The sequence below is a fragment of the Eimeria mitis genome, genomic scaffold (assembly GCF_000499745.2).
Source record: "Eimeria mitis Houghton genomic scaffold, Emh_scaff4, whole genome shotgun sequence".
NCBI classification, from domain to species: domain Eukaryota; phylum Apicomplexa; class Conoidasida; order Eucoccidiorida; family Eimeriidae; genus Eimeria; species Eimeria mitis.
Genome location: NW_024015316.1, coordinates 94,157 through 111,722, shown reverse-complemented (window position 1 = coordinate 111,722; position 17,566 = coordinate 94,157). Strand labels below are relative to the sequence as shown.

General features: G+C 49.1%; 2 protein-coding genes across 2 annotated transcripts; both read left to right on the top strand.

Annotated features, from left to right (window-relative positions):
* Positions 1 to 4,324: 4,324 nt before the first annotated feature.
* On the top strand, positions 4,325 to 7,264 carry EMH_0069680 (uncharacterized protein; the record flags this gene model as incomplete). Its single annotated transcript, XM_038022686.1, has 10 exons — positions 4,325 to 4,374; positions 4,585 to 4,904; positions 5,418 to 5,486; positions 5,720 to 5,778; positions 5,904 to 6,021; positions 6,113 to 6,188; positions 6,343 to 6,422; positions 6,523 to 6,582; positions 6,736 to 6,851; positions 7,217 to 7,264. The coding sequence occupies 10 exons, from the start codon at positions 4,325 to 4,327 to the stop codon at positions 7,262 to 7,264; spliced, it is 996 nt and encodes a 331-aa protein (XP_037878540.1).
* A 6,152-nt stretch (positions 7,265 to 13,416) lies between these two features.
* EMH_0068570 (uncharacterized protein) lies at positions 13,417 to 16,927 on the top strand (the record flags this gene model as incomplete). Its single annotated transcript, XM_038022685.1, has 9 exons — positions 13,417 to 13,561; positions 13,743 to 13,807; positions 13,967 to 14,293; positions 14,584 to 14,986; positions 15,196 to 15,461; positions 15,602 to 16,161; positions 16,221 to 16,290; positions 16,486 to 16,659; positions 16,778 to 16,927. 9 exons carry the CDS (start codon positions 13,417 to 13,419, stop codon positions 16,925 to 16,927), a joined length of 2,160 nt encoding a protein of 719 aa, XP_037878539.1.
* Positions 16,928 to 17,566: the final 639 nt, after the last annotated feature.

Here is a 17,566-nt window from a genome sequence, read left to right as displayed (position 1 = left end):
TCATACAAATCTCACTCACTTCACAACGAGCACGGCATTGCTGCCGTGATTGTAGGGAGTATTCACTACAGTGCACAGGAGTTCCTCATAATAGTCGCCCTAGAGGGAATCTCATTAATCATATAAGGCCTGCATTTAAATTGCACAGCCTTAGTTCACATGGTAAACGGATGCAATAAATATTTGCGAGCAACTGCGGCTGTTCTTCTCCGCTTAGCCGCCTTCGTGAAATGGTTGCACTCCGTACTAAAGAATTCCACAAGTGGAGTCTAATTGCGCTTTGGAACATCTGTTCAAAGCTAAACTTTATCCCTGCGGCCACGCTTCGTAGATCTCATAAATGGAAAAACAGCAAGCACAACGGCTACTGTGCAACCAGAAATACGGCTTATAACTTTACTTCAGGCTAGCTTGTAGAACTAATTCGTCACAAAACAATATTGTGCACTCTGGCGTTGACGCAGTGAAGCGTCAACGCCAGAGTGCACAATATTGTTTCTGGCGTTGACGGTGATGGGCGCGCAGACGGCCTGTAGACGCAATTCGTGAGGTCTCTGCGTTGGGTATTAATGGAAACGCCCGTTTAAGCAGCAGCTGATTCATCCGCAAAAGCCCAGTAGGAGATGATTGAGATATGCATGCAGTCCGTCGTGGTGCCTCGCCGGAAACACGCAACACGCTGAACGCCGAATCTGCAGGGTGAACGCATCATCCGACAGCCCCGACGTTTTCTTCGAGGCGCAGTTGACTGATCTTGATGGATAAACTAACGGTAAGGGGATGAAGATTCGCGTAAATTGGAAAGGCTTTGACCCCCAATAAGCAGAGGATACAGGAAGAAACCAGTCCTAGGAAGGGCATCTGAAGCAGTGCATCTAGCGGTTAGAGCCTGGTGGGAGGAATCAACTTATTCCGAGATAAATCAGGACGCGTTGCTGCGTAGTCGAAGAGGCGTGCTGGTGGTCCTTACCAGCTGTAGCCTTCTTATTTTATCCGATGGCAGCACCCAAAGTGTGAGAAACTCTCCTTCAGACGGGCCAGTCTAAGGCGAGTTTGGTGCCTTAGGGATCATAGGGCCCTCTCAACTTGATCACACTGGAGTCAGTAGATGCGCCAGAGCCAGCAGTTCTGCGTCTTGTGCCCCCAACGACAACACTAACGCAGATGAAAAACACAATTGTGAGGCCTAGTAGGGATCCAAGTTCCCTCACATGCGAATCTATAACACTAGAGGTACTTCGGACCCAGTAAGTTGATGATATCCGGGGAGAGCCCTCAGTCCCTCACATGCTATCCTGAGATCTGTTCAAGATAACTTAGAGTATTTCTCTTTAGTACGAGCACTTGCAGTTAGCTTTACTTATTACTAGGTTGTATCTGTGAAGGACTACGGTGGGGCGCATCCATAGAACCCCACAGGTGAGTGTAGCGAGCTGGCATGCAATAACTATCTTACTGAAACAACAACATAACAAACTAACAAACTAACAAGGGTTAAATGACATTGCTTCTTTCAGTTTCTTCTCCAAAATTGTTCTGTTCTGCAACCCTTCTAGAGCCGGCACTGCGGCCTTTGGGGCTGGGAGAGGAGATGGCGTAGCACGTTGCAACACATTTGGCACGAAGGCTCATGTCAGCTTCTCCTATATTCATATCAGTGCCACTTCGTAAAGAATGTTTAATGCATTCATAAATGTTGTACTCAATGTACATCAATAAGCACTCATAGACACTCCGACTGTTTATTCAACCCTCACTCATTTCACAACGAACACGGCACTGCTGCCGTGATTCTAGTGTGTATTCACTACACAATGTATTGTGAATGGCGCGTAGGCTGGAGTAGTTGAGAGTCTGTGGGCACCGCCTCGAATAATGTGAGGGAATGCACTTAGCGGAGCGACTAGTGAATCGTAGGGGCCCGATTTTTCTTCGAAACCGTCGTGGGTGACTTGCAGAAAGTCCTCAGCAGGTTCAAAGGTCTCTGTAGCAACGCCGCGGCTCCGGCCGACGAAACCCCCAAGGGGGACTAAATCTAAGGAGCAAACTGTAGTTGTATTTGACGCTGAACCTAGTGTTATGTGACAAACAGGGTAGGAAGGGAGCCGTACTACGGTGGGGAAATCGCCCCATATAATTTGTAGCTGTATAGTCGATGGGAAGCACCGACGGGCCGGGTAGTGTTGAAGCGACGATTGCCGTCTATCTTAACCGACAACGATCACGACCTTCAATAGAGTCAAAATGGCCCACATAAGAGTTCCTCGAAGGGAGGTGATCTGTGTACAGAAATGTGTAGTTCCTTCTATAGAATGACGTATCCACAGAACGCCTTCGGCCGGACTTCCGCTGCCCTGTGTATGCCCATGTTTGTTGTCACCGCCGCTGATTCAAGGATTGCACGTATATATCTGAGTAATTGCCTCTCACATAATTAGGTGATATCCGGCACTTCCGGTCTACGCCGATACGCCGTAGACCGGAAATAACAGAGAGCACCTGGTCGATGTCTGCACTATTACATTTTAGGCGCATTCTGAACAAGGAAGGAAAGCGGCTGGGTGCAGAGTCGCAAACCTGCGGGTTAGTGCATCTGTTGTGCCTGTGCCTCTCGGAGTGGCTGACGGCGGTCATATAACGGTATGTGTTGAGCCAAGTGCTAGACTTGCGGCAGAAGGCGCACTTAGGGTCTCTTTCAATGCTGATGCCTTACGGCAAACAGTGGCGATTACATACAGGGCTAATGGCTAATCGAGCCCCACCCTCTGCAGTAAACGAAGTCGAACAGGCGATAAATCTGGAATGCATGCTGTCAATCGCGAACGACGTATATGTCATCACAGCCGCTGACTGAGGGTACATTCCGTTGAGATATCCGTGCAGGCCCAACCACGGCGCAGAGTGGTGAGCAAGAATCTAGCCTTGACAGTGTTCCGCTACTCCAGCTACTGACATCCCCGATACATGCGGAGACGGCTCTCCCCTGAAGGACCCTTCGTGGAGCGCAAAACGTCCTGGCCACCCGTTCCACTGTTCGGCTGACCCTACCAATGGCAGGTTAGAGCACGACCGTGAATTTTGCGAAAAACATCCGTGCAAGGCTAGGATGGAGAGGACAATCGACTGTTTCGACCCTGTCTAGTAAGTAGCACAGGAGATCTCCACAGATGCAATCGTACTTTAACTAGAGTTCGCTGGTGAGCTCGGCAAGAACCGTAGCCAGTTGAGTTTCTCAAGAGTGAGAAAAATGCAACTCAAAAGCGAAACGGGAAATATCTCAAACAAAGACAGTTGTGGAGCAGAGAACCTGACAGCTACGGCGCCAAAGGATTGCATTACCGAGTGGCATTTCAGGAAGCATCTAGCATCGTTCGAAGCTACACGTTTCTCGTGTGGTACAACTTCCGAACCACTTTGGCCAGGTTGAGTTCCGACGTATTCCGTTGACACGAAATATCTTTTACCGAGTTTTCCCGTGATTGTTGGTCTTTCATTTGCCAAACGGCGGCCAGCCCGCGAGTCCAGAGTTACACGGTGACGCCCTCAACCAAATGGTTTGTATGGATGTATGGAAAGACCAATAATCACAGGAAAACTCCGTATAAGATATTTCATGTCAACGGAATACGTCGGAGCTTAACCTGGCCAAAGTGGTTGGGAAGTGGTACCAGACGAGAAATGTGTAGCTTCGAACCATATCGGTTTATTGAATTCCGCCGGCATATTGTACTAGCACAATATTATAAGGAGCTGTCTAATTCTTACTTCCTGACTTCGCGTAGCGTAAGGTTTCAGCATGCGCCTAGCTGTTTGGCAAATATGAAAATCCTTCGGTGAAGGCATTTAGAGGGGTCGCGCACTGAAGGCCCCGCTTGCCCAGGTGGTACAGTACCGTTCGCCTAGTGCGTGGAAGTCTACATGTTTAAAGTATACTTTAAAGCGCATGGATCTTGGTTTTAATTCCATATAACAGATCTTTTCTGCCGGATCCGCTGCGTTGTCTGTCCACCACATCGTGTCAAGTCTGCCAGGTAGACCCAGGAGGAGCTGGCTTGCCATGCTCTTGTCTTCGTCTAGTGCTAGAAGCGAACGATGAGTCGACATAATAAAGCGAAGTTATCTCGGTGGTGTATTGTGTGCTCCTACTACAAGCATCTTTCAGGGGGAGGACTAGAAGACAAGCGACGGCGACCAGAAGATGATGCGTCATGCCTGCTTCTTCTCCGTTAGGACTACATTATGGGGATTTATTCGATCACTCTTTCCTGCCCATCGGCCCGGTAGCGGTGGACGTGGGAGTCTCAAGGCGTCTGCAAGGCGTCAAATGCACCACGCCGAGCCGGCATTTCAAGTGGTCTACCCCAACTACGACCGGTCGGAAGAAAATGTTGGAAAACCGTTATGTGAAACCCCATCAACAGCTTGTTGGCTTTGTCTGGGTTTCCTTGCTGCTGCTGGCGCGTGCAGCTGCAGACAGGAAAATCGGCGCCACCAGTTGCGTATAGAAAGAGAAAATGCGCAGACGCATGGACAGTGCACCAACGGTGTTTTGAAGAACGTCTTCACTAATGTTCTTCATTGCAGGGAAAGATGGGTTACCGCTGCCGTAACTACCGCATTTTTCCTCTCGTCGTCGCCTGCTGTGTTCCGTTCTGGGGCGCCAGCGCTTTGTAGAGAATTGTCAAGGCAGCGTGTCGAGCGTGAACTGCAGCAGTCGCCCGAGCCTCTGAAGCTACAGCAAGTGTTTCGGAAGATTGAGCCCCTCGTGGTACAGGTGTATGCGGTGCTTCAAACGCAAGCGCCTTTCGCTCACAAAGCCCTCGGCCAAACAGAATTCGATGAGGAGCAGCATGCGCATGAACAATATCACTTTCTGGGATCTGGCTTTTTCTTTGACGATGAGGGTGAGGCACTTAGACTTCAGTGAAACACTTTGTTAATTGAGTTGCGCAGATCTGTCGTTGGTTGGATACATAGGCTTGCTTTGCGCAGCTGCGGAGACGTTTTCAGGCCACATAGTAACTGCCGCTCATGTTGTCTTGGTAAGCTACGCCCCGCTCGGTGGCGAATTTGTTCGTTCTCTCTTGTACGAATGCACTGGCTGCGATGGATTGGCTGAGGGTCCGTCGCCTCACTCTTTTGTCCCGCGTTGATCACAGCAACCCAGTGGTTTGGGGACGGACGCAGCAATCTGCCCAAAAAGTCGTGAGCCACAAGTGCAAAGGGTAGACGGCAACTTTGTGCCCTTCCCACTATGTATAAAGGACTCATTAGGTCGGCTACACGAAGCGCGCCTCTGCGGCCTTGATGAGAGTAAGGTTTGTCCCATCAAGTTGTCGCAGAATGCTTGCGGGGAGGGGTCGAAGAAGGCGGCTAAAAAAGGGTCGTGACTGCGTGCCTTCTTGCATGTGCTGCAGCGACCGATGTTGCTGTGCTTCGGGTAAATAACTCCTTCCAGGGAAAGGAGTGCCCCCACGTACACGGAAGTAAGTCGTCACTGGGCCCATGAAGGTACCAATTTCCACGGAGAAGCTTCCAGTCAATGACTATTTTGGGGGGGGGATTTGATTAGGCTGAATCCTTGGTGATGCATCGATGTAACGCTCCTGGGGAGGGGTGCGTGCACGACTTACAAGGTAACCTCCATTTGTCAGTTATCTTAGCTCAGATCGGCTCAGGGTTGAGCCTTCATTCAGTCCGATTCTTTTTGTTTGCGCAGAGTTCGCTGTAACACGCCCAGAGATGGGAGAGATAATTGCGACCTACGCTGCAACAGAGGTACGATGGTCATACCCGTAGCAATTGCCCTTCAGAGTATGATCATCTCTCGCTGTAAATCGGTATCCGTTGCCGCCATCCCGTTATATAGAGGTGCATCCTGCTTATGTGCTTCTTCCCTTTAGCACGCAAATGAGCCAATAGGGGTAGCGGGCCAGGTGTTGCAGCCTCGTCAGACATTCAGGCCGACAGACGACTCGGGAAACTTGGGTCTCCTACAGCTGCAGTTGCTGACGCTTCCAGGTGAGTACCGCTTTAGGCTAGGCTGTGTGCTGCAATCCGTTGCCTCTTATCGCAGGCGCTGAATGCTCAGTGTGCATTTTAAATATTGCAGGCATGTCTGGAGCGCCTGTCGTCGACATGGAAGGCTCCATCGTAGGAATGCTTGTCAAGAAATTCGACATCTGTGGGTGAGCGGTGGGTTGAAAGGGCAAAGCAGAACATCGCATCTTCCGATACAGAGATAATCAAGATTCTTGAGGCATCTTTTGAAGCAATAAATAACAACTTAATGCTGCTTTCGCCCTCCATATCCCGCATTTCTTTCCTGCATGAATGCATCAGGCTGGCGTTGCCGTCAGCAGTTGTACTTCGGGTCGCGGAGTCTCTGAGGGATTCGGGCAAATTCACAGTTCCTTCCATTGGTATGTTGTAAATGCAGCCTTCGTTTTTCACGTGCGTAGTTGTGGTTTTCTACTCCCCGGCGTGCTTCTAGCGCTTTCTTGGCATATGCGTGGCGTACAGGGTTGCTCGTGACAGAAGAGATGCCACGTTTGGCTGCAGCACGTCCAAATCTGCCTACAGGTAAGAAGGATCTATGAAATCCATCGGGGAGGCGTAGGGGTTAGCCGAATGTACAACTGTTTCTTCAGTAACTCTTCTACGGGACTCCCGACTGCTGATGGGGAGAACAGCGGTCAAGGGGCAGCAACGAGTCGTGCGCATGCATCCATGCAGGATCGGGATTAAAGGTGTGCAGAGTAACTCCTGGAAGCGCGGCTGATAGAGCAGGTGTTCGCGAAGGTGACCTTATAATAAATGTGAAGGGAGAGGTTATGGATTCTATTGGACGTGTGAGGATTCCCTCGCCTTCTCAGTCCTCGTCAGTATGAACTGTACCACAGACATGTTCAGTGTAAACTTCCGTCATTTAAATTTCTTTTTGACCCCACAAGGAGAATTGTTGGTTTGTGGCATTCTGCCTTCAGCTACGAGAGGTCGTCCTGCTCCACAGAGGGGGCCCGATGGAGATCACCGTGCAACGAGGGACGTGTGCCAGAAGTTTACTGATGGAATTCTCTGCGTGAATACACTTTACAATTTTTGAAGTCATGTATGTCTTGAAGCATCCCTAAGCAGACACGCCAGTTTTCTCCAGTGCAAGGGAGGCGATTTACGTGCACCATTGACTCATTCGTGATTTACTGTGTGTTTGCAGAATGAAGACAAATCAAATAACAGTATCATGTGTTTTATTCGCATTTGATACCCAGTTCCTCGGGATACAGTCAATCCAGCAACTCATGGGCGTTGCATGGCGTCTCACGACTCAGTAACGTAGGTTTGATATCTGTCTACTCAGGATAGCTATCAAAGAAGCGTGACTATCTCTTGGGTACAATATTGATCGCTTCCAGCATAAACAACGTGCTCTGATTTTACGCTTAGTTCTTTTAGCCGAAGAGGAAACTTTAGTGACAATGCGCGTGCCTTCCTTAAGTGCAACTGGGAGTGCGGTAGATTTCCTCCCGGGAGAATCACTGTTCTTTACTAGGGGAAGGGGAAGCTTGAGAACCAGTTGCATGAGGATGAATAGCTGCTTTTATTCGCTTCACAGCTTATGCACGGGCAGAGGGAGCTCGTGCTTTGACGCCTGTACGCCAACATGGGATGGAGTAGAGGGCTGATCTGCAGGAATCCCAGAGCTTATTAGTGTGCAACTGAGCCTTAAGTATTTCTGGTAAAGCCTACAGTAACACTCTAGCCTCTCTGTGAAGAGCCACGGTTGTCGGTCGTCTGAATTGTAGATGCACTCGAAGTGATGGCTGCGGTGCTTGCCCTGGCCTCCATTGTTAAGCATGTGACGGCCCGCACTCGAGGGAAAAACAGAGCACTCTGCGTGGCGCCCATCCCAAAGAAGAAGCATGTCAACGTACACAGACAGTCGTGGAGCGCAGAGACTAACTGGTAGCAAACGTCCGTCAGGTGTACCAACGACTGATGAACGTTTCAAACGAAGGCGGGTCCCTTCCTCTAAGTAGGGCTTCCGGTCCTCCACCCCTCAGCAGACCTGCCTAAAGCGTCGTCTGAAGTATGGGGTGCTTTTACTCATAATTCCATGAAATGCTGTGGGACCAGCACATTAGATAGGAATAAACGCTCTTCTAAATCAGTGAGGGCCGAGCACTGACGACACCCTCCGGAGGCTGCTGAGTATAGGCATATTTTTTTTGGCTCCTGTCTAAACAAACTCTGTCCCTTGCGGAAAGCTGTCAGGACAGCGATGGAACAACGAAATTCTGAAACGAAGAAGCTATAGTATGGCATGATACTCAAGCACATTTATGCGATTTACGCGGGTAACTTCTGCTTCCCATTTACTCCTATTTATGGCGGACTTGGTTCAGATCCTGCTGGCGGAGGCACCAAACCCTAAACAAGGTAATATTTTGTGTGGAAACCGAAAACGTTTGTGCATGTATGGACCATTGCCTTTTCGTATCAGTTGCACAATATGCCGCACTTGCAGCAAATGCTTGTGCACGTTCTTGCCAAACATCTTGCAAGTTTTTAGGAGCCAGTGTACTTAGGATGGATAATGCCGTAGTGAAGTGCTCCAACGTAAAAGTCCAGAAAGATGGGCTTCTATGCAAATTGATATCTCACTTTATTCCCGATATGTCGCCACGTAGCACAGCAACTTGTCACTTGCTGCATATGCCACGTGCCAATAACAGCTCGTGACCACCAGCATGCATTTGGATAACCACAAGTTTGACACGTGATGGATTTGCCAGTAAGCAGATGTGAGGCGCTTACCTCTGGAATTGGGGACAAAATACTTCCCGAGATCCCACGCTGATCCGATCATTTTGTTTGTTTTCCTCGTGAGGTCGCTCAGCCTGTCATTTGCACAGGTCCCCATCTCTCATCTTGTGCTTGCCTTTCGAGCCTTCTACCGCAGTTGCAAAAGGATGAGGTGTGCCACTCTGCAAGATTATCCGGCTTTCTGGCCTCCTCGCTGAGGAGCTAGCCAGAACCTCTCTTTTCGTGTTTCGTTGGCATGCCCACTCCCGATCGTCGCCTATTTTATATCCGGATGAAATTGAAGCTTTACTTTTCAATAATCATCTAAGGTCGTAGAACTGACGTAGTTTTCTCTATGATGCGCGAGTGCCCTTTTATCGATGCGAACTTCTCGCCTTCAAATGACCGTTTCGTGGCCGTGTCGGTTGTTAAAGGCTTCTCTGCCAAGGAGTGCGCTTTGGTTGAGGACCGAAGCCTTAACGCTTGGTGAGTCGAGGCCCCACGCCGAAGTGGAATCATCTCAGTCTCGAGCTTGTTCCCCTTTGGATAGCATATAACACTGACATAGCTTGTTTCGTTGAGTAGCTGGAGACAAATGGACGTCGCTGTATACCTCAGAATGCAGATAGTCATGTTTCATGAGTTGCTTCGGAATGTATGCCCCCTTGCCCACATACGGCCACCCCTGTCCTTCAGTCCGTTCAGTAGAACCAAGCGAGGTACAGTTTGACGGCAAACATGACGTCCACAAAAACTGGGGATTTCCCCCCTCAGCCCCCCCACTCACCCCGCCTTTGCACAGGTCTCCATCGGAATTGGGCAGTCGACGAAGGCTGACGCATCCTCCACGTTTTTTTTTACGGATAAAAACCTTCCGTCTGGTTGGAACTGGAAAACTGCGTTTGTTTCAAAGCGACAAAGGCGGCAGCTCAACTGTAGTCAATACGCACTACACCTCCCCTAATTCTGGCCTTCTGAAGGGCAGTTTCTCACACAAACCATTAGGCGCCTCAGAGAAAGCGAGCCACACTCCAGTAAGCCTTCCTTTTCGCAGAAGCCAGCAAGCTGAGCATTCGAGCACCACAGTTGCGGGATAGTCTAAAGCCATGTTCCCGTTTACGGAAGGCACGTTCACAACAAAAAAGTACTATTCGTCTGGCCACTCCACTGTAAGGTGAGGTTCGCTGCCCGCCTGTGTTTCTTGTTAACCGTCTGTGAGAAACTCCTCTAAGTATGCGAACTGGTCAGCGTGTGTGGCCCTACGAATATCAGGGCTCCCACGCACTGGATCTCATCCACGCCAGCGCCTGCGAAGAACGGCATCGAGTAGCTCTCCAGCACCTTTCCCTCCGTATGTTCGGCTCTCAATGACAACAAATCACGGTGGAACCAAGGCGTATGATCCAAGCCTGGCTCCGAGTATCCTCACACGACGGGCTGGCAAGGGACGAGGACCGTGGAAAAACGGCGGGGGAGAAGAAGCGGTGCTGAGAACGCAGCCGTCGGTCCTGTTAGTCCCGCCGTTGTTTTAGAATAACATATATTACTTAGGCCCGATTGCATGTATAATTACATTTTCGGAACTCGTGCTGAAGGCTCCTTCGCTCCTCTAGCAGGCCCCTGTCGGGCACCTCTGTAGGCCCCTACTGTGTATGTTAGCTTGGCAAGCATCGCCTGTTCCGCAGCCTGAATATGTGAATGGTAAGCTAACGTAAGCCTAAAGGTATACATCTTCACAACTTATACAACATCTCAAAAGGCCCGAACTCTCAGAACGTTCCTTCTCTACAGTAACATTGGCGGCATACTCTGCACTGGGTATAATTCAAAACGAATGCGTACAACACCTTTGAACTACTATTCCATGTTGCACGCATCAGGAACTTCCACACCTGGTTAGTTACAAGGCCTCGCCCATCCACTACGGAAAGAGCCAACAAGCACAGCACAGCTGCCAGGGTTGTAGTCGGAGCCGTTATTGTAATGATCGTGTGACAATCACTAAAAAGCAACCCCACAAGCAAGCATACAAAAAGCTTTTTGGCCGGTTATACGATAATGCCGAAGTGGATCGTCGAGCATTTACGTGGTTACCAGCGGCCGATGTGCAGACAAGCACGAATGCATGCAGATACCACTGACAGAGACCGCTACACATATCCGAGAGGCTAACTGGTGTTGGCAAGCGTGGACAATTTCAAGTGTAGAAACGGATCAACGACAATAAATGACTGGAATACACTCAGCCGAGGTACAGTGGTGATGAAGTTGCACGGCTAGAGCAGGAGATCGGGATGACCGGGAACTGCGAGTCTCCCGCTAAAACGGCGAGAAAGTGAGGTCGAACGGGAATGGTACAATTTTCGCACCAGCGGATTCTTGATTCTCGGTTGCGGACGCATTGCCTCCAAGATTAGCAAGTGTCCGCCGCAGCATAATCTGCTGAATTGCTGCCCAGTTATTTGCATTCGCTTGGGAGAACGTCATCGCGGACTGTCCTGCATATAAAAAGCTCTCTAGCCCTAGATTCAAGGCGTATGCTCAGTATGCGCTTGTAAAAGTTCATATCCGCTCAGTCATTTATTCAAGCTGTGGGAGGGAGTAAAGGCCCTGCCACCATCAAGCAAACTCTCGCATCTGCTCCAAACAATATTGGATATTGCTTCTGTGAGGCAGCTGCCGAATAGCTCCCAGCTCTATCAGCATTCAGCCCCTTGACTCCACTGTCTGGCCTATACAAGGAATGCTTGTTAGTGACACGCAGTGTACCCGAAACTACAGGCATACGGTAGGTGAAACAATCGGCGGTCTGCATACAAATCTGCTTGCTATTCAGCTAGTGTTGAAGAAACAAGAGGAAAGCCTCACACAAATACTGCAGCCGCTGGAGCAAGCGATAACCTATGTTTGTTGAATTGAAACATTGAGCCAACGATTTGAGCATCTCGGTACGCAAAAGTAGCGACCGCCAGCGGCTCTGCTCAGTATAAGATATCTACCCTCCAAAAAGCAGGGAAAGCAACTCCAGACCTGCATAGTCGTGTCTCAGTAGCAAAAGTTATGAACGGACAATCTTTAAATGGAAACTCATCACACCGATCTGCAATACCTAAGAAGAGTAGTGAAATTCGTGGATGAATACGGCACTTCACAAAGCTACGTACCCTGGAAGTATTTCCGAGATGTTCGCGAGCTTAAGCTTGTGTGTTTTGCCTTTGCCTCTTTTCCTTATCCTTTATCCAATACTTTTCTTAAGTACCCGGGAAATTCGCATAATGCCTGCTACCGAGGCGGCAGAGGTTGCAGTGAACAGCTGGACTACACTGTTGCTATGTATGAGCGCTAAGCTATTCTGACTGTGCACAGTCTGCAACTAGCTACCTAGATCTATGCTTCTCGCTAAATCCACTAATAAACATAATAAATAACCAAAATACACTCGAATTCTTATTATAGTTGGGAAAGCAAGATCCAGTATAATAGAACTGGTTGTCGACCCTCGTTGAGAGTCAGTGCCAGAGCCACAAGATCAGCCTCACACCCAGCCCCAAGGTGGTGTCGGCTGGCGAGCACTCTGATCCTACTAAGCTTCCTTTCTATCTAAAAGCGTCCTAGCCCCTGAAATATTCTATATTATTTATTATTTTTCATGAAACTAGACCTCTAGAGGCCACGAAGGAGATCCATTGTAGTGCCTGTGCACTACAGATATGCCCGTGTCCTTTGGATAGCGGTCACCTTGGATACTTTAGTGCAGATGTTTACAGTATGGGGCCATTGGTATCCTCGCTGGAATTCTTCGTTGCAGTCAGGATCTTGACTTAGTTTGCTGTGCCGTATTGTTCAGCAGCTACACACCACCTCGGGAGAGGCTGGATCAGGCTGGGTCTGAAAGCCAGCCCCGTATCCTGGCTCTGGTTCAAGTCTGGCATCCGAAGGCGATTGATGCTGAATACTAAACAAAGCTGTTGATTGTTTTGAGGCAGGTTTGGTTTCAGATATTTGCTGAAGCTAGACAGAATTACGCCGATTGTTTCACTTGAAGACGCTACGAGTTGCTCACAGCAGGACTAGACAAGCCGTCAGTATTTACAGACGCTTCTCTCTGGTGGGCCGGAACTTCGTCCCATGAATAATTCCAGCATGCACACTTTTATAATGAGTACTGGCATTCACCTGAGGCAGGGGAAGCAAACAATGTTCACATCTTCACAATAAGAAGATATCAGCAATCTGCACACAATTGGACCATGTTGTCTCCATCCCTTGCTCAACAAACAGTTGCGAGGCTCACAGCGGCAACTTAGAGCAAAACATTCTTAGGAAGTTTCTTTGCTCAGAACGCGCTAGATTATCTCCTACCTGCACCCTTCGTTGGGTCGAAAGCATTTTGCAGAATTGAAACAACAATCGCTGCACTCTGTCGTGAATACGGAAGCATTCTTTCTGTTGAAGCCGCAGGCGTGTTTGTGCATGAGCAAAAAAGCTGGATATCCGCTGAGTAGGAATACATGCAAAGGGTGCTCTTCGTCAGTTACTGTCTCTGCAACCGTATTCTTGCAGGAAGGCAGTCCACTACATGTACAACCGACTGAGTAGGACACCCGCACGATGGTGAGCGCGGTTGGCGGGCCAGATAAGGAGCAGGATGCATGCGGCAGTGGTACACCGGATGCAGTGGCTACGTATTTACAAGAAACTGTAGCCAAGACGCTAGCAGAAGGCATAGCTGCTACCATAAAGGCTCAACCCGAGGGTATGGCTGGATCGAGCTTAAGGCTGAGATTCTATTACTTCGTTTGTCTGTTCAAAAAGTCAAGAGACCGTTTACAATGTGCTTGCGATAAGGCAATCTTGGCATATTTTTGTCTTAGTTGTGTTTAACGCTTGCGAATGATCCTTGAAGGAATGCAACAGGTTTTGTTTTCTTCCTTCAGATCCCCCCCTCTTTCTTTCCCGCTGGTTGCTGCAATACGTTGAGGAATGTCAAAAACAACTGCAGGTAGGGACCATGCAACACAGCTGAATCAGCCATTTCGGAGACCTCTCAACCGCATAATGGTTCTTTTTAGTTAACCCCCTTGAATCCTGAGCTAAGGGTGCTGCATCGCAGCAGGAAAAGACAAAGCTTTGCTCATTCGGGGTGAAGTCTGCCGTTCAGGCCTTCTCAACGGCACGGAACACTGCTTCAGTGGGTGAAAGGGAGGTAGTTACAGCACCTCAGACTTTACCTACGCAACTAGAGCTGCGAGGCCTTAATACTTCCGACACTGAGGCCGTCAAGACCTTTCAAGAGGTGGAGTGGGTGGAAGAAGACGCAATAGCTAAGGTTCTCAACCATTTAAAGGAGAAACTTGGCGCTACAGGGGTGTACCTGGCGAAGTATGAGGAGCAGATACTTTCAAAAGACGAAGACGCGACGGGAGCCCTACGATATATAGCTGCTGATGAGAGCCACACCTATATGCTTAACTACTGCCTCCATGAAGTACGCCATATCTCGTTCTGCACGCACAGCGGATCTTTAAGCTGTTCAGCAGTATTAATTGGGGCACCCTGCACTTCACAGTAGCACACTCCTCGTGGTAGAAGCGCACCAGCGCTTCTACCACGAGGTAGGAGCTCAAGTGCTACATAAGCTTTGCCGGCAACGGAGACCACCAAAGTTCGTGGCAAACAGCTGGTGAATGCTTCCCACTACGTTCTATCCTGTCCCATGAAAAGGAGCTCAGAACTTTCAATTATCAGTGTGTACAATGTTTGGTTCGAATCTTGAAGGAAGAGGGGTTGACGTGGGATTTGCTGCAAGACGACGAGCCAGGCAAGGAACTGGAAACACCGTCAAAAGACTCCAAAGACGAAGATGACGGAGACGAAGAGGGATTGTTCTCCGAAGCAGAGGCAGAAAACCATTTGACGTCTAGCAATGCTCCTGAAAACGAGATCGATAACCGGGTAACCCGTAAAAGCTTGATTGTTGAGGAAGTACTTGACAATCCTAGAATTCGCTTTTTCGGTCCTACCCGGCCTGGAAGCTACATAGCCGTCTCGATGGAGTTAGCTGAAGTCGCAAATACTGACTCGGTAATGGCTCTTTTCAATTGGATGAAGGAGAAGCGAGAGAGAGAGGAAGCCATTGCTGCTTCCCAGGAGCAAGATGAAACAGCTTCATCTGCAAGTGGTGAGTCCAACACCTAAATCTCATAGCAGGAAACTATTGTTAGGATTCCACTGTGTTGAGTATGGTGGAGCCGACTGCCTGGGAAGCAAGCCGCTTGCAGCGGGAGCAGTGCTAACACAATTATTGTTCATTATTCAGCATCGCCCTATGGTATCCAGTTGAGGCGGAATCCATTTCCCTTCCACTTCTGTGTGGTTTTTCTTCGCTAGGGGAGTCTGGAGCTGCCCCTGTCTACGTAGGCGGGGGTGACGGCACTGAAGGGGACTTAGATGAGGACGATCGTGACCAAGATGAATTGAATAAACCACTAGCGCCACCTACACTTCGCAGCACGCGAGAAAAGTACGTCCTCTGCGCTGATTCACTGGGACAGGAGATTTCCTTTGACACAGAGGCACTTCGGTGCCTCCAATTTTTTGCTGAAGAGATCGGGAAAACTATCGTGCGAACTCAAAAAGAAGCAGTTGAAAGGCAGGTAAGGCTAAAGATCTCTGCGCTGAAAATCGTGTTTCTTCCTCTTGGGTGTCTGATTTCTCTGGGAGTGCAGGCACTGCAGAGAGATGCGTATATCAGGGTGCTACGGTGAGTGTGAGATTTATGTTGCTTTATGCTCAGGCAGCTGAAATGCTGAATGCTCATGAAAAGCGGGATCTTGAGGAGCAGCTCTCAGAATTGCAGCAAAACTGCTCAATGAAGCTGCAACAAGTCCAGGAACAGCGTCAAGCTGACGCGCTACAACTCCTCGATGAACAAGAAGCAGAGGAGATAGCAGACGCCGAAAGACGAAGACAGGAACAGGAGCTAAGGCAACAGGAAAAGGCAGCAGCAAGGAAAACGACAGAAGAAGAGGCAATGAAAAAGGAAGGAGAAGAAGAGCGCAGCGATTTTCCAACCAGTGACAGCTTATCAAATCACGGCGAATCCGATGTAGACGCGAAAAGTGACGAAGAAATACTTATCCCTCCCCCTCTTTCCAGGCAATGTGTTCTAGACGCTACCTCAACCCACGTTGCCCTTGAGCTTTTCAACGAAGAAGTCCTCACGCCCCTTAAAGAGAAATTTTCGCTGAGTCAGTTCTCTGCTTTAGAAGAAGGGGAAAATTCCTTCATTGTAGACGGTTCCCCCAGGGACATACTTGCAGTGGGACAAGTTTCTGGGTTGCTAAATGCGCTAACGTAAGGTAGAGTGGCCTGCAAAGGAAAGTACTTGACTCCTGTGTCTGATATGCAGGCAGGCGATACATTGCGGACTCTCCTAAGCTGGTGTCAACAGCTGCCGCCTGTGCCCTTCTACTAGGCTACGAGGTAAAGGTGCTCAAAGTATACCCTCCCCGGAAAGACAGATTGTGGAACTGGAACCGCTTACGTCAACTCCTGACTCCGGCGTTTGCTGACGCGATGCTGGCGTTTGATCCGAAGGGTGAATAACACTCAGAGCAGGAAGAGGTGGCCAGGAAAAGCAGAGATTGTCGTAAGTAATCGTTTGCTTTTGCTGCTTAGCTTAACTCTGCCAATTTGAAAACTAGTGTGCCGGCTGGTCACGCAGCTCCAAGGAACTACAAAGACAAAGAGAATGGCCTGCAATTCATTACGGAGATGCTAGACAATGAGATTCAAACAGAGGAAGAACATGCTCAGCAGCCCCTAGAAATGCTTTTATCTTCCTGGCTTAGTGTAAGCAGCAACATTCTTAACTATTCCTCTAATCGCTAGCAAAGTAAGACATTTGGCAAAGACACCACATAAATCCCACAAATATTAGTCGCCCTGCGTGTTTTTGCTGCATCTGCAGAGTGCAGTGAAAGCGAGGCAAAAGGAGCTGGTTCTACAGAAGGAAAAGCTGAGGAGGGCTGCATTAATTCAACGTGCCCCTCCACCTGAAGTCTCTCAACTCATTGAATTAGATCCGGACTTTGCGTGTGTCGGAGATAATGAGGCTTGAGGATATTTTCGAACTGCAGTTGAACTTCCCGTACGCCCCTTTCCAGCCGTGAGATATTTTGGGGCCAGATATAGTATGCGCATGCATAGAAATTACCCATCTGCCACGCTACCACATCTTAAAACTGATGTTTCACCGTCCTTCCTTAAGGCGGTCAGAATAGGGATACTCAAGTAAAACACGCAGAGAGGTCTATTTTCATGCCATGTAATCCAAAAACAAACGTTTTGGCAGACTTGGGGCCGTTCGTCTGCTCCAGAGACATGTGCGCCGACGACAGTGTGTTCGCAAACTATAATCTGGAAAAGGTGAATGATATTCCTGCAGCTCACCAAATTTTGCCGCCGTTTCCTCGCCGACCGAGAACGGTGTACTCGTGCACGCTACGACATCCGAGCTCGCAAATCCTCAGGCAAATTCGAAGGCACTACTAGCTTCGATCTGTAGTGCCTTCGGAATTGCCTGACGATTTGTACTCTCGGATGTCGTAGTGTGCACGAATACACGATTGTCTAGCTTCCATATGGCGTTCTTCCGGCGCTGCGCCGATACTAATCGGCCGTAGTGACCAGAAAAGCCCGTCTATCTGCCAACTGCACGCCTATCCTGTTTTTTTGGGTTTCCTCGGCAGCCTGCACA